This window comes from Salvelinus namaycush, chromosome 35 (genome assembly GCF_016432855.1).
Source record: "Salvelinus namaycush isolate Seneca chromosome 35, SaNama_1.0, whole genome shotgun sequence".
Lineage (NCBI taxonomy): Eukaryota > Metazoa > Chordata > Actinopteri > Salmoniformes > Salmonidae > Salvelinus > Salvelinus namaycush.
Genome location: NC_052341.1, coordinates 20,997,422 through 21,015,028, shown reverse-complemented (window position 1 = coordinate 21,015,028; position 17,607 = coordinate 20,997,422). Strand labels below are relative to the sequence as shown.

Here is a 17,607-nt window from a genome sequence, read left to right as displayed (position 1 = left end):
AGTGAATGTTGCAACCGAGGAAAAAATGTTTTACATGCTTCAGCACTCGGCAGTCACTTTCTGTGAGCTTGTGTGGCCTACCACTTCGTGGCTGAGCCGTTGTTTCTCCTAGATGTCTCCACTTCACAATAACAACACTTACAGTTGAGCAGGGCAGCTCTAGCAGGGCAGAAATTTGATGAACTGACCATCCTATGATGGTGCCACTTTGAAAGTCACTGAGCTCTTCAGTAAGGCCATTCTACTGCCAATGTTTGTCTATGGAGATTGCATGGCGGTGTGCTCGATTTTATAAACCTGTCAGCAACAGGTGTGGCTGAATAATCCACACATTTTATGGGGTGTCTACATACTTTTGTGTGTATATAGTGTAGCTGTAGAGATCAGGAAGGTGATCGAGGATGTGGTCCAGTTTGCGATCTCTAACTCTGAGCCGCCATTGGACGAGCTCTGCAACCACAACTTCACCAATGAACTTCCCATGGAGGTCCGTGGGACTACCCCTGGGTCAAACTAAAGTCTGTCAGCTAGACACACACCTGAACCAAACTACAGGCCATCAGCTACACATCCACCCTTTGAGACACCAACCCCTACGTTAAAGTCTACTCCCCCTCTCATTAGCACTCTAAACGCACAATAGGATATGAGATTGTGACCCTGTAGGTCAGAGTCCAGTCTGTAGCAGCATTCCAAATTAGTTCATCAACTCTGACCCTGTGATGTCACTGGTATTTATTCACAATATGTACCATATAGTGTATAATATGTAGTTTTAGGTAAGAGTTGGTATGTATTCTCCTGATACTGAGGGATCTGTCTGAATGGGAGGTGAATTGCATTGGGCAGGCTTTTGTTCCAGCCCAGCACTAACACACCTGATTCAACATATCAACCTCTCATCAAGACTTTGATAAGCTTTATCAAGTGTATTAATGCTGATATGTAACTTACAAAGCTTGTACACCCTATAGCTCTACAAGGACCGGGGTTGGGGAGTGTGTGGGGGGTCTGGGTATGTCTCTCTGTTTTTAAGGTTTATTACTGTTTGACGGTATTACGTTCCTAGACTAGATAAACTTAAGAGACACCGCCAGACTGCAAGTAATAACGTCATCATAGGAAAAGGGAATGGAAATGGTAGTCTATTTGTCTCTTCTCCTGCTCTCTTCCTCTCCTTCTCTTTCTCTGACTCCCTCCCTCTCTCCATGAGGAGAGGATACTGATCCAAGCCCTATGAAACTGAAGCATCTGTGTGAATTGAAAGATTGTAATACAGTTTGACGTGATTTGACTTGATCATTAAAGTTGGCTGAGACTTTGGGTGTTTTGAAAAGCTCTTAAAATAAGATGTATTATATACTATAATAACAACAATAATAGTCCTTGTTTCTGATGACTCTGTAGAGGCCCGTATGCATGAGAGCTAATAATGTACCATGCCAGGTAGGTGAGTGCATTTTCCTGCTCCTGCGACACCACGAATCTTAGTATTAGTCAGAAGTAGTGCTTATAATTAGTGTTTATATACAGTGCCTTCGGAAAGTATTCAGACCCCTTGACTGTTTCCACATTTTGTTACATTACAGCCTTATTATAAAATTGAATAAATAAAAAAAAGTCCTCAGCAATCTACACACAATACTCCATAATGACAAAGCAAAAACAAGTTTAGAGATTTTTGCACATTAAGAATTAAAAACTAAAAAAACTTATCTACATAAGTATTCAGACCCTTTTCATTGAGACTCGAAATTGAGCTCAGGAGCATCCTGTTTCCATTGATCATCCTTGAGACGCTCCTACAACTTGATTGGAGTCCACCTGTGGTAAATTCAATTGATTGGACATGATTTGGAAAGGCATACACCTGTCTATATAAGATCCCACAGTTGACAGTGCATGTCAGAGCAAAAACCAGGTTGAAGGAATTGTCCGTAGAGCTCCGAGACAGGATTGTGTCGAGGTATAGATCTGGGGAAGTGTACCAAAACAATGTAAGGTTCCCAAGAACCACCAAGACTCTTCCTAGAGCTGGCCGCCCAGCCCTGAGCAATTTTGGGACAAGGACCTTGGTCAGGTAGGTGAAAGAGCTCCAGAGTTCCTCTGTGGAGATGGGAGAACCTTCCAGAAGGATAACCATCTCTGCAGCACTCCACCAATCAGGCCTTTATTGTAGAGTGGCCAGACGGAAGCCACTCCTCAGTAAAAAACACATGACAGCCCGCTTGGAGTTTTCCAAATGGCACCTAAAGGACTCTCAGAACATGAGAAACAAGATTCTCTGGTCTGATGAAACCAAGATTGAACTCTTCGGCTTAAATGTCAAGCGTCACGTCTGGAGCAAACCTGGCTCCATCCCTACGGTGAAGCATGGTGGTGGCAGCATCATGCTGTTGGGAAGTTTTTCAGCAACAGGGACTGGGAGACTAGTCAGGATTGAGGGAAAGCTGAACAGAGCAAAGTACAGAGAGATCCTTGATTAAAAACCTGCTCCAGAGTGCTCAGGACCTCAGACTGGGGCGAAGGTTCACCTTCCAACAGGACAACGACCCTATGCACACAGCCAAGACAATGCAGGAGTGGCTTACGGACAAGTCTCTAAATATCCTTGAGTGGCTCAGCCAGAGCCCGGACTTGCACCCAATCGAACATCTCTGGAGAGACCTGAAAATAGCTGTGCAGCGACGCTCCCCATCCAACCTGACAGAGCTTGAGAGGATCTTCAGAGAAGAACGGGAGAAACTCCCCAAACACAGGTTTGCCAAGCTTGTAGCATCATACCCAAGAAGACTTGAGGCTGTAATCGCTGCCAAAGGTGCTTCAACAAAGTACTGAGTAAAGGGTCTGAATACTTATGTAAATGTTATATTTCAGTTTTAAAATTGTAATAAATTAGCAAACATTTCTTTGTCTGTATGGGATATTGTGTGTAGTTTGATGAGAGAAAAAAACTATTTTAGCAATTTCAGAATAAGGCTATAATGTAAAAAAATGTGGAAAAAGTCAAGGGGTCTGAATACTTTCCGAAAGCACTGTATGTATATTTGTATATTTCTATACAGTAGACATCAGTGGTGTAGTGGAGGGTAAACACAGTTTACACACCTTTTTTTATTTTGTGAGAGATTTTAGCCACCTTTTGTGGAAAAATGCATTAAAAGTATAGGGACAGTTACTTAATTTACACTGGACGGCAATCAGAATTTACCACTAAATCACTGGTAGAGATAATGTTTTAAGATTTTGAGGTTTGGAGCTAGGGATAGCTGAAGAGTTATAACCTCTCACTTTGCCAGAAATTCACACACACAGTCAACAGCCATAGACTGTTCACTCGGCTACCGTCCCGGCAAACGGTACTGAAGCAACTGGACTGGAGCATCAGCTCTGGGACCAACAGGCTCCGAGACCTCTTCTAACACCAAGCCACAAGACTGCTAAATAGGAAATTAATGGTACCCAAACTATGTGCTCTGACTCTATCTTGCACTGAACCTACACACACTCTATACATACAGTACCAGTCAAAGGTTTGGACACACCTACTCATTAAAGGGTTTTTCTTTATTTTTACTATTTTCTACATTGTAGAATAATCTGAAGACATCAAAACTATGAAAAAACACATATGGAATCATCTAGTAACAAAACAAGTGTTACAAAAATCAATTTTATATTTTATATTCTTCAAAGTACCCACTCTTTGCCTTGATGACATCTTTGACACGCTTGGAATTCTCTCAACCAGCTTCACCTGGAATGCTTTTCCAACAGTCTTGAAGGAGTTCCCACATATGCTGAGCACTTGTTGGCTGCTCAGCATATGCTCAACTCATCCCAAACCATCTCAGTTGGTTTGAGGTCGGGTGACTGTGGAGGACAGGTCATCTGATGCAGCACTCCGTCACTCTCCTTCTTTGTCAAATAGCCCTTACACAGCTTGGAGGTGTGTTGGGTCAGTGTCCTGTTGAAAAACAAATGATAGTCCCAATAAGCGCAAACCAGATGGGATGGCATATTGCTGCAGAAGGCTGTGGTAGCCATGCTCGTTAAGTGTGCCTTGAATTCTAAATAAATCACTGACAGTGTCACCAGCAAAGCACCATCACACCTCCTCCAAGCTTCACGGTGGGAACCACACTTGCAGAGATACTCCATTCACCTACTCTGCGTCTCACAAATACATGGAAGTTGGAATCAGAAATCTCAAATTTGGACTCATCAGACCTAAGGACAGATTGGCTACTTTGAAGAATCTAAAATCTAAAATACATTTTGATTTGTTTAATGGTTTTTTGGTTACTACATGATTCCATATATGTTATTTCATAGTTTGATGTCTTCACTATTATTCTACAATATAGAAAAAATTAAGAAAAACCCTTGAATGAGTAGGTGTTCTAAAACTTTTGACCGCTTGTGTGTGTGTGTATATGTGTGTATATATATGTGTGTGTGTGTGTGTGTATGTGTGTATACACACACACACACACAGTTGAAGTCAGAAGTTTACATACACTTAGGTTGGAGTCATTAAAACTCATTTTTCAACCACTCCACAAATTTCTTGTTAACAAACTATAGTTTTGGCAAGTCGGTGAGGACATCTACTTTGGGCATGACACGTCATTTTTCCAACAATTGTTTACAGACAGATTATTTCACTTATAATTCACTGTATCACAATTCCAGTGGGTCAGACGTTTACATGCACTAAGTTGACTGTGCCTTTAAACAGCTTGGAAAATTCCAGAAAATGATGTCATGGCTTTAGAAGCTTCTGATAGGCCAATTGACATCATTTGAGTCAATTGGAGGTGTACCTGTGGATGTATTTCAAGGCCTACCTTCAAACTCAGTGCGTCTTTGCTTGACATCATGGGGAAATCAAAAGAAATCAGCCAAGACCTCAGAAAAAGAATTGTAGACCTCCACAAGTCTGGTTCATCCTTGGGAGCAATTTCAAAAGCCTGAAGGTACCACGTTCATCTATACAAACAATAGTACGCAAGTATAAACTCCATGGGACCACTCAGCCGTCATTCCACTCAGGAAGGAGACGCGTTCTGTCTCCTAGAGATGAACGTACTTTGGTGCGAAAGGTGCAAATCAATCCCAGAACAACAGCAAAGGACCTTGTGAAGATGCTTGAGGAAACAGGTACAAAAGTATCTATATCCACAGTAAAAGGAGTCCTATATCGACATAACCTGAAAGGTCTCTCAGCAAGGTAGAAGCCATTGCTCTAAAACCGCCATTAAAACGCCAGACTACGGTTTGCAACTGCACATGGGGACAAAGATCGTACTTTTTGGAGAAATGTCCTCTGGTCTGATGAAACAGAAATAGAACCGTTTGGCCATAATGGCCATCGTTATGTTTGGAGGAAAAAGGGGGAGGCCGAAGAACACCATCCCAACCGTGAAGCACGGGGGTGGCAGCATCATGTTGTGGGGGTATTGCTGAATGATGGACTGGTGCACTTCACAAAATAGATGGCATCATTAGGATGGAAAATTATGTATATTAATATATTATATTTATATTATATATATTGAAGCAACATCTCAAGACATCAGTCAGGAAGTTAAAGCTTGGTCGCAAATGGGTCTTCCAAATGGACAATGACCCCAAGCATACTTCCAAAGTTGTGGCAAAATGGCTTAAGGACAACAAAGTCAAGGTATTGGAGTGGCCATCACAAAGCCCTGACCTCAATCCTATAGAAAATGTGTGGGCAGAACTGAAAAAGCGTATGCGAGCAAGGAGGCCTACAAACCTGACTCAGTTACACCAGCTCTGTCAGAATGAATGGGCCAAAATTCACCTAACTTATTGTGGGAAGCTTGTGGAAGGCTACCTGAAACGTTTGACCCAAGTTAAACAATTTAAAGACAATGCTACCAAATACTAATTGAGTGTATGTAAACTTCTGACCCACTTGGGAATGTGATGAAAGAAATGAAAGCTGAAATATATCATTCTCTCTACTATTATTCTGACATTTCACATTCTTAAAATGAAGTGGTGATCCTAACTGACCTAAAACAGGGAATTTTTACTAGGATTAAATGTCAGGAATTGTGAAAAACTGAGTTTAAATGTATTTGGCTAAGGTGTATGTAAACTTCTGACTTCAACTGTGTGTGTGTGTGTGTGTATGTATGTATGTATGTATGTATGTATGTATGTATGTATGTATGTATGTATGTATGTATGTATGTATGTATGTATGTATGTATGTATGTATGTATGTATGTATGTATGTATGTATGTATGTATATATATATAGTCTATACACACTCATACTACATTGACACAGCCACACATCCCACATACATTCACATACACAGCATACACACACGCACTCATAACACACATACCGACACAACACTAACATGCACACTCACACACTTTTAAACTCATTATTTGCTGCTGATACTCAGTTCTTTATGTTATTCTTATTATTATCTATCCTGATGCCTAGTCACTTTACCCTGCCTTCATGTACATATCTACCTCAACTACCTCATACCTCTGCACTGTGATCTGGTACTGGTACTCCTTGTATATAGCTCCTAATTGATCTGGTACTCCCTGTATATACTGTAGCTCCATTCTTGTGTTTTTTGTTTTATTCCTCTTGTACTATTTTATTTGTATTATTTTTAAACTCTGCATCATTGGGAAGGGCTTATTTCACGGTAAAGTCTGCACCAGTTGTTTTCAGCACATGACAAGTAAGATTTTATTTAAAAATCCGGCCCCCCTAGTCATAGACTGTTCTCTCTGCTACCGCACGGCAAGTACCTGAGCGTCAAATCTAGGTCCAAAAGGCTTCTTAACAGCTTCTACCACCAAGCCAAAGACTGAACAGCTAATCAAATGGCTACCCAGACTATTTGCATTGTCCCCGCCCCCTTACGCTCCTGCTACGCTCTGTTTATTATCTATGCATAATCACTTTAACTCTACCTACATGTACATATTACCTCAATTACCTCGACTAACCGGTGCCCCTGCACATTGACTCTGTACCAGTACCCCCTGTATATAGCCTTGCTATTGTTATTTTACTGCTGCTCTTTAATTATTTGTTACTTTTATTTTTTACTTAACACATTTTTCTAAAAACTGCATTGTTGGTTAAGGGCTTGTAAGTAAGCATTTTACTGTAAGGTCTACCTACACCTGTTGTATTCGGCGCATGTGACAAATACAATTTGATTTGATTTGAAGTCTCCTTGAAACAAATAGCGTGGAACTGACCAATGGCACGTATCAATGGACCGACCAATGGCATGCACTAACGGGCGTTTCCTGATATCAATGGACTGACGAATGGCGGGTACAAATGGGTGTTACCGGATAATCAAGGAATATGATATGATATGGCCATATCAAGAAACGCCCCCAAATTGCGGTCTGCAATTAGACTATATTGGCTGAGCCGGAGGAGCGCGAATTCATTTTGCTGTAGAATACATTGCGGCCAGCAGGCCAAACAAACGACTAAAAACGAATCATGACTCTCGAGTCAGTAAAAAGAGTCGTTCAAAAAGAACGAATCGTTCCTGAACTGCCCATCACTAGTACCCCCGCCCTTCTCTCTTTTCTTTTCATTTTGCGCCCTCATCATCCAGACAGACCAGTTTGTGCAGCGAAACCACATAGAAGAGGAAGGTATTCTCTCCACATCTGTGTATTTGTATTGTTATTTCATTTTATAATTATCGTCATATAACAGTTAAGAGTCAAGACATCAACACGTTTGACCGAAAACAGAGTAACATTTTACGGTAAGAGCACGATTAATCAATAGCCTACATTTTGATAGTGCGCTTTAGGCTATAAATATTTTATTTTCGGAGCTATTTTTGTACAAGTTAGCTACCACCATCCAGGGGAAAATTTTATGTTCTATAAACTTATCTGGATAAATATGTATTGTGTGAGTAGCCTAGCCTTTAAACTGTGTAGTCTCTTGTAGATTCTACCTTATTTTGAACGATCAATGTATTCTCCTGTTGTCTCAGCTGGTTCACATAAGAATGTTCTGGAATCAAGATGCCGGTGGCCTTGATTTGGGGAGTGAGTGAGAGAGAGTCAAGACACCACATGTTAGACCACTATTAGACAACTCTTAGGGTATTTTAAAGTTAAAAGGGATTAGACGAAGGCCGCCAAAAAAAAGGCAGCGTCGTGAGTGACTGTCTGTGTGTAGCCTACTGAATATTTACGTGTCTCCCATGCTGATAATGCTGAGGACAAGCAGCCACAGTGCCCTGCAGATTTTGGGAAGTGCATGGTGGTGTTGAGACAGCCTTTGTCTAGTTGACGGAGCCCAGTCGGCACTGGTGTTTACACTGCTCCAAAACTAGCTAAAAATAAATGTACAGCCTATAATAATCCCATTATTTTTAAAATCGGTTTAGTCACTCACTACTTTTACAAGTAGTATATATAAAATGAGACAGATTAGATGGATAAACTGTATTGTTGGATTAAAGTACTTGTCAGTGTATGTAATAGCCAATAATTCAATATTAGTTTTCAAAGTGTCTTTTTTTTCTGTGCAAAATTGTGACAACAGAGGTGTGTATAAGAGTGGAGGCTGCTGAAGGGAGGACGGCTCATAATAATGGCTGGTACGGAGCAAATGGAATGGTTTTAGATACCATTCCACTTATTCCGCTCCAGCCATTACCACAAGCCCGTTCTCCCCAATTAAGGTGCCACCAACCTCCTGTGATGTACACACAATCAAGTCAAATTCCACCAGCGTGTGATGTTGTCATCAGGATAAAACCTGCCACCTTTCTTTGACACATGGATGTGGGACATTTTATTAATCCATTTCTCTTAAATTAGTTTTGGGATAAGAGATTACACTGCCTCTTACCAATAAAAAGTGTATTTTCCTCTTTATTGGATCATTATGGTTCCCTACCGCCCTGAACCCTCCTCTCTAAACTCTGGTCGCAACCCTGTCTCCACCCTGACCCTCCAGTCAATAAAGGGTAAACTCCACTTTACTCCACCATGCAGGCAGCTATATTTAGATGGTGCCACTTGTCACATAGAGAGAGAGCAGCCCTAGGGATGCAGTCTGCCACACATTTCCCTCATCTATCTTTTACATAGAAACAGTGTTGGGGAAGCTACTCTGATATCACAGTTGACCAAACTACCAATTACTTCACACTGGAAGAAGTTAATCTACACTAAAGCTACCCTTAATAAAAAATAGTTTACTTAACTAAAGCTACTTTGAAAAAGTGCAAAAATGCTTTTTAAATGAAAATTCCAAAGCCTAAAATAGTGAACATTCAATTGCCAAAATGTTGAAAATATTCCATTGTCTCTGTCAAGTCCACATTGGGTAGATCTCCTATTTAGATAGCTCTACAGCATACTTAGGCAGACTAGCCTGTCTGACTAAATCATTTTACGAGTTCTTCAAAGTAAATAAGGCATAGGCCTACTTTCACAAACTGTCTATCCATCATCTCCTTGTGTTGTGTACATTCCTCTCTCATGCAGTCAGTCTGTATCTAACCTATGTATGGGGCAACCTAACCTAACATAGCAGGCATAAAAGTGTATCCATCTCTGTCGGAACCAGAATGAACTGGCGCAATGGATTATGGGCATTGTAGATAATGACCACGTTTCTGTGCTGAACTAGGTTGAATATTTGCTTAATGAAAACTACAACTCCCTTCAGCCCAGCGTCCCACATAGTTCTTGACTTGATTTCTCTCGTGATTTATTTGATTTTTCTAGAGAAACAGTGCTTTGGCTCACACAAAAAAACTAAGTAAATGTAAATCAAGTAATTGAACCGATGTCTAAAAAATAAACATTTTGGTTAATCGCGCAGCGCTAGCAAGAACAGATCCCTCTGGAGTCGGATGTTCACAGAATTTGCAATTAAGCCTATTAAACACAAAAAATATGTTTCAAATGAGAATTAAGCCCTGATTCCAAAAAAGAAAGAAAATTCTTGCCTACTTCACCCATATTCTATTTTAGCAAAAAAAGTAGTGTGTTCCAGTATTAAGCTACACTGCTACATGGCAAACAAAGTAATTAACTACTGAAAACACTACCAAGATTTGAATTCTGTTGAACTACCATTAAACTATTGCAAAATGTAGTTTCATTACTAGTTGAACTACATGTAGTTCACTACTCCCCAACACTGCATAGAAAGCCATTAGTATGCAGTCTCTAAGAGGGGAGGGCTACTGTGATAGGTCTCAAAGACACAATTCTCTTCAATGGCAAAATAATTGGATATTGTCTAGGGCTTTTTCTGTCAAAATAATCTGCTGGTTGCACTGCCTGTTCAAAGCGTTTGACGTCTGAATACACAATACACGGGGGGTTAATATGATGTATTAAATATCGAACCTAAGGCTCTGCTCGGCGAGGCTGGTTTATATAGACATTCTTGGGATGATTTCAAAGCCAGTGACATCAGTGCTGGTGCTTTAAATCAAATCACTTTCTTCAGTGTTGGGGAAGCTACTCTGAAAATATAGTTTACCAGGCTACCAATTACTTCAAACTGGAAGAAGTTAAGCTACACTTAAGAAAAATATTGTTTACTTAACTAAAGTAACTTTGAAAAAACAGTTTTTGTACAAAATTATCATATCCTAAATTTGAAATGTCAAAGACTATAAATTGCAAGAACATATAATTCTGGAGTCAGATGTTGCCAGTGTGTAATTTAGTCTAACTATAAATCTAACTATAAATCAAGTGAAAATTAGGTAGGTCTGAGGCAGAAAAAGAGGATATTCTTGCCCATTTCAGCCATATTTTCTTACATTTTTGCAAAAAAGAGTAGTGCGTATGTCACGCCCTGGCCATAGAGAGGCTTTTATTCTCTATTTTGGTTAGGCCAGGGTGTGACTAGGGTGGGCATTCTAGTTTCTTTATTTCTATGTTTTCGGTTTCTGTGTTTTGGCCGGGTATGGTTCTCAATCAGGGACAGCTGTCTATCGTTGACTCTGATTGGGAATCATACTTAGGCAGCCTGTTTTTCCAGCTTAGTTGTGGGTAGTTGTCTGTGTTAGTGGCCTGTATAGCCCTAGTCAGCGTCACGTTCGTTTTTGTTGTTTCTTGTTTTTGTTGGTGACATTCATAATAAAAAGAAATGTACGCTTACCACGCTGCACCTTGGTCCGGTCATTTCCCTGACGACGTTCGTGACAGCGTAGTTCCAGTCAGTGGTGTAAAAATACTTGAAAGTACTACTTACGGTGCCTAAAGAAAATATTCATGACACTTGACTTATTCTACATTTTGTTGTTACATCCTGAATTCAAAATGGATGAAGTAAAGTTTATTTCTCTCGCCCATCTACCCCATAATGACAAAGTGAAAACTTGTTTTTAGAAATTGTAGCACATTTATTGAAAATTAAATACAGAAATATTGAATTTACATAATATTCACACCCCTGAGTCAATACTTTGTAGAAGCACCTTTGGCAGCGATTACAGCAGTGAGTCTATCTGAGAGCTTTCCTCACCTGGATTGTGCAACATTTTCCCATTATTCTTTTTAAAATTCTTCAAGCTCTGTCAAATTGGTTGTTGATCATTGCTAGACAACCATTTTCAGGTCTTGCCTGAACTGTAACTCGGCCACTCAGGAACATTCACTGTCTTCTTGGTAAGCAACTCGTGTGGATTTGGCTGTGTTTTAGGTTATTGTCCTGCTGAAAGGGGAATTTGTCCCCAAGTGTCTGTTGGAAAGCAGACTGAACCAGGTTTTCCTCTAGGGGTTTTCCTGTGCTCAGGTCCAGCCTCAATTCAGTTAATTTTTTTATCTTGAAAAACTCCCCAGTCCTTAATGATAACATGATGCAGCCACCACTATGTTTGAAAATATGGAGAGTGGTACTCAGTAATGTGTTTCATTGGATTTGCCCCAAACATAACACTTTGTATTCAGGACAAAAAATGTATTGCTTTGCCACTTTTTGTGCAGTTTTACTTAAGTGCCTTGTTGCAAACAGTGTGCATGATTTGGAATATTTTTTATTCTGTACAGGCTTCTTTAAACTCTGTCAACTAGGTTAGTATTGTGGAGTAAATACAATGTTGTTGATCCATCCTTAGTTTTCTCCTATCACAGCCATTAAACTCTCTGTTTAGCCTCATGGTGAAATCCCTGAGCGGTTTCCTTCCACTCCGGTAACTGAGTTAGGATGGACGCCTGTATCTTTGTAGTGACTGGGTGTATTGATCCACCATCCAAAGAGTAATTAATAACTTCACCATGCTCAAAGGGATATTTAATGTCTGCTTTTTTATTTTGACCCATCTACCAATAGGTTCCCTTCTTTGCTAGGCATTGGAAAACCTCCCTGGTCTTTGGTTGAATCTGTGTTTGAAATTAATTTCTCGACTGAGGGACCTTACAATTATCTGTATATGTGGAGTACAGAGATGTGGTAGATATTTCAAAAATCATGTTAAATGCTATTATTGCACACAGTCCATGCAACTCATTATGTGACTTGTTAAGCAAATTTTTACTCCTGAACTTATTTAGGCTTGCCTTAATAAAGGGGTTGAATACTTATTGACGTTTCTGATTTTCATTTTTTATGAATATTTTTTTTTTCTAAAAACATAATTCCACTTTGACATTATGGGGTATTGTGTGTAGGCCAGTGACAAATCTCAAATGAATACATTTGAAATTCAGTTTGTAACAAGAAAATGTGGAATACTTTCTGAAGGCACTGCATGTAGTTTTTTTGGGTATCTGTACTTTACTATTTATATTTGACAACTTTTACTTTTACTCCACTATCTATATGTACTTTTTACGCAGATACATTTTCTCTGACACCCAAAAGTGCTCATTACATTTCGTATGCTCAGGTAGAATAACAATATGGTCCAATTCATGCATACAGTGCATTCAGAAAGTATTCAGACCACTTCACTTTTTACACATTTTATTTTTACAGTACAGACTTATTCTAAAATTGATTAAATTGTTTCCCTCAATCTATACAAAATAGCACATAATGACAAAGCAAAAGCAGGTTTCATTTTTTTTTCTTTTCGCTAATGTATATATAAAAAAATAAATATTACATTTACATAAGTATACAGACCCTTTACTCAGTACTTTGTTGAATCACCTATGGCAGAGATTACAGGCTCAAGTCTTTTTGGGTATGACGCTACAGGCTTGGCACACCTGTATTTGGGGAGTTTCTCCCATTCTTCTCTGCATATCCTTTTCAAGCTCTGTCAGGTTGGATGGGGAGCATCGCTGCACAGCTATTTTCAGGTCTCTCCAGAGATGTTCGATCGGGTTCAAGTCTGGGCTCTGGCTGGGCCACTCAAGGATATTCAGACACTTGTCCCGAAGCCACTCCTGCGTTGTCTTGGCTGTGTGCTTAGGGTTGTTGTCCTGTTGGAAGGTGAACTTTCGCCCAGTCTGAGGTCCTGAGCACTCTGGAGCAGGTTTTCTCTGTACTTTGCTCCATTCATCTTTCCCTCGACCCTGACTAGTCTCCCAGTCCCTGCCGCGGAAAAAAATCCCTACAGCATGATGCTGCCACCACCATGCTTCACTGTAGGGATGGTATTGGCCAGGTAATGAGCGGTGCCTGGTGTCCTCCAGACGTGACGCTTGGCATTCAGGCCAAAGAGTTCAATCTTGTTTGTCATGGTCTGAGATTCCTTTAGGTGACTTTTGGCAAACTCCAAGCGGGCTGTCATGTGCCTTTTACTGAGGAGTGGCTTCCGTCTGGCCACTACCATAACGGCCTGATTGGTGGAGTGCTGCAGAGATAGTTGTCCTTCTGGAAGGTTCTCCCATCTTCACAGAGGAACTCTGGAGCTCTGTCAGTGACCATCGGGTTCTTGGTTTGGCCGGGCGGCCAGATCTAGGAAGAGTCTTGGTGGTTCCAAACTTCTTCCATTTAAGAATGATGTAGGCCACTGTGTTCTTGGGGACCTTCAATGCTGCAGAAATGGTTTGGTACCCTTCGACAGATCTGTGGCTCGACACAGTCCTGTCTCTGAGCTCTATGGACAATTCCTCAGACCTCATGGATTGGTTTTTTCTCTTACATGCACTGTGGGACCTTTTATATAGACTGGTGTGTGCCTTTTACTGAGGGGTGGCTTCCGTCTGGCCACTTTACCATAAAGGCCTGATTTGTGGAGTGCTGCAGACAGACATGCTTCTCCTTCTGAAAGTTTCTCCCATCTCCACAGAGGAGCTCTGTTATTTCACTGAGTGTCCCTCCTTGTTATTGTTTTGCAGTCTTTCGGATTCATTCATATATTTCTCTATTTCTTACTCTTTCTTTTCTTTCTCTCTCCAGGAAGCCACCAAGCTCCTCCATTATCCCGCCTTCCAGACGCATCCTAAACCACCACCACAAACACATCACCCTTATCATGCAGACAGTCTAGGTCTGTCTCCCTGGCTGTGACCCACCCGAGGCTGAGGCAGCTTCTCCTACAGAGCTCCACACCCCCAGGGGGACCCCCACAGAGATGGCTGATTCAGACCCCTCGTCCCCCTCCGATCCCCCACGGCCACTGAGCTCCCCCCGCACCCCTCTCTCCCTATCCTTCCCCTTCCTCAGGGAGGGAAGTCGGGTGTGGGAGAGGGAAAGGAAACCCCCCCTGATGCCAGGCGAGTTGCCCAGCCCTCTGCCGACCAAACGCACCCGCACGTACTCAGCGTGAGTAGGAATAATCTCTGGTGATAGAGTGCGTGTGAGTGTATTTGTGCATGGCCTTGAGTGTGATCTATGAGGCTCTGGTCACAATCAGGAACTGCCCATTTTGGATGCAAGTCCAGAGAATAGCCTGCATGGGTTCATGTTGATTTTCTCCTGTGTGTCTCTCAGTACGGTGCGGGCCAGATCAGGCCCAGTGTATAAGGGCGTGTGTAAGACCTTCTACAGGTCCCAGGGTCATGGCTTTATAAAGCCCTCCAACGGTGGAGAGGACATCTTTGTACACATCTCTGAGTGAGTGATTCTGAAGCGTTAGGATTCAATTATAGTCTACAACACACTTTGGGACTGAATATGCCAATATGCGTTGTACCTAATATCATATTTTATAATCACAATACACCTTATTGCTTTATCATATATTCATCAACTTTAATGTCCTAGACCTAGAGAGGCCTGGATTCTCTCATAACGTTCTCCCCCTCTCCCTTTTTTAGTATCGATGGAGAATACGTGCCGATGGAAGGTGACGAGGTCACGTACAAAGTCTGTTCCATCCCCCCCAAGAACCAGAAGATCCAGGCGATGGAGGTTGTCATCACCCACTTGGCCCCAGGAACCAAGCATGAGACCTGGTCTGGACAGATCATCAGCTCCTAGACCTGCATCTGCAAATAGGCAGTGTGGGGAAGAGTGGAGGATGGGGGGTTGGGAGGGAAGGTGGGAAGGAGCCTGGAGAGGTAAAGGGGGAGGAGGGAGTAGTGGAGTCCAGGGTAGGGAGATAAGGTGGGGGAGGAAGGAGCCTAGAGAGGTAAAGGGGGAAGAAGGAGGAAGTGAACAAGCACAGGGAGCAGTGGAAGGAGTGATTACGTGAAGGTGTAACCCTGGGGGTTGGAATGTGGTAATATAAGGCTTAAGACGGCGTTAAGTAGGTTTCAGTTGGAATGTGAATGAGGAAAAGTGAAATATTTAAGTTAGGAAAAGGGTCAAGGTTAAATTGGATTGAAGGTTGATGGTTTATTTAAGATGGCAGGATTCTAGTATGTTTAATAAGACACTGCTGTAAGGAAAACTGTGAAACAAAGAGCAACAAATCTTCCTAAATGTTTTTATTCATGCGTTTGATTTATTTATTTAATTTTTATTCGTTATGACAAGTGAGGTAGATATTATTGATAAGATTATACATTTGTGTTTTAATGCCAATATATGCCTGGTCTAACCCATCGCACAATTCACTCTGATGATACTGCCCTGGTAACGCCCACTCCTTCAGTCTAATGTTGAACAATTACCATTTATTAATCTTTGTAACAGAGTTATTGATGATTACTATATGGAGTTCAAAACTCCTTTTTTTAAATCATTAAAACACATGTTATCCATAGTAATAGATAAGAAATGAACATGTACTGTTGTCAATAGTCTCATACTTTCATCATGCAGTTTTAGCCTTTTGTAAACATAATTAGGTTTATATGCATTGTTAATACCATGTTTTATTTATTGTGACTAAATTATATAGTACTATGTCTCTCTTATGTTGGGAAACTGTTAGAAGTTTCATTGTGTTCTAGAGCACTTTTTATGTCGAATCAATGTGACTAGCGTGTTGTCATTAGGATAAAAAGTTACTACTGTATTATTCACATTCCTGTGTGAAATTGTGTTGATTATTTGCATGAATAAGTTAACCTGTGGTCAAAATTAGGTTATTAGCAATTCAAATATTGCTTCAGAAATTGCTTATTAGAACGGCATGTAACATCGATAGTCCATTAGAGGGCAGACAAGGACAGGTAATCTTCAACCAATTTTGGAGAAACTCGAAGGCACACACAGTACTTCACAAAACAGGTCAACTGTATGGAAGTGTGTCAACCTCTTTAAAGTGGGGATGAAGTAATGGTTAACCCTGACCATATAGATATTTTGTATCATGCAGTATCTGGGCCGCTCCACTTCTTTGCATTGTAAACCCAAGATAGATAAGCCGTGATGACACAGCTTCGGTTGAATACATGGAAAATATCTAAATCTTTCATTTTTTATGGGGATGTCAACTTTGCAATCTATCTTCAAAACTGTCAACGATCCACCAAGCCAACATAAAAAAATATGAAAAAATAAATACACACATAAAGAGCTCAGCAGAAACAGCTGATGAGATGTACTGGTGGTCAGTAATCAGACTTAAACCTGCTATTATGCATTTACCCTAAAAAGGACATTGTGCCCCAGGTATACGATAACAACACACCAACGCACTACACACACAGACACACCTGGACACATGCATGAATGAACCTATAAATGCACGCGCACACACACACCCGTGGACTCATGAATGAACAAACAAGCTAAGATAGAAGAACTAAGTAACGTTAAACAAAATGGTCTGTCCTCTTGACTTGTTATTTTTGATGTATGAGCTTTGTTTCTGCAGGTTACAGGGGTGTGGGAAATAAAGTCATAGCCAGACAGAATGATCTACAATGAGATGAGCTGATAATGAGTTCTCACCTTTTGGCAATAGCCGGGCATTTGTGAGTTCTGTGACTGAGTCAACAAGTGTGCGTATAATATGATCAATAGTGTTTGGGAGGGATTCAGGCCTCTGGTTGTACCAGCACAGTAGCCTTTAGGAAGCATACTTGTAATTGTCCATCATTTCATTACTGGCCATCATTCATGCGTTTGTAGACTTTGTAGTTGTATAAATGGTTACACCCAGCTAACAACACATGTTCCCACAACTTTAGAGAACGTTCCCTTAAGATTCTTATCAGGCCATTAACCTCTCTTGGGTACGTGAGACGTTAGCGTCCCACCTCTTCAACACCCAGTGAAACTGCTGGGCGCCAAATTCA

General features: G+C 40.9%; 1 protein-coding gene across 1 annotated transcript; it reads left to right on the top strand.

Moving 5' to 3' along the window:
• Nucleotides 1-7,637: 7,637 nt before the first annotated feature.
• Nucleotides 7,638-16,388, top strand: csdc2a (cold shock domain containing C2, RNA binding a). Its single transcript, XM_038975250.1, has 4 exons — nt 7,638-7,802; nt 14,375-14,740; nt 14,909-15,031; nt 15,235-16,388. Exons 2-4 carry the CDS (start codon nt 14,550-14,552, stop codon nt 15,395-15,397), a joined length of 477 nt encoding a protein of 158 aa, XP_038831178.1. The 5' UTR covers nt 7,638-7,802; nt 14,375-14,549; the 3' UTR covers nt 15,398-16,388.
• The last annotated feature ends 1,219 nt before the right edge of the window (nt 16,389-17,607 follow it).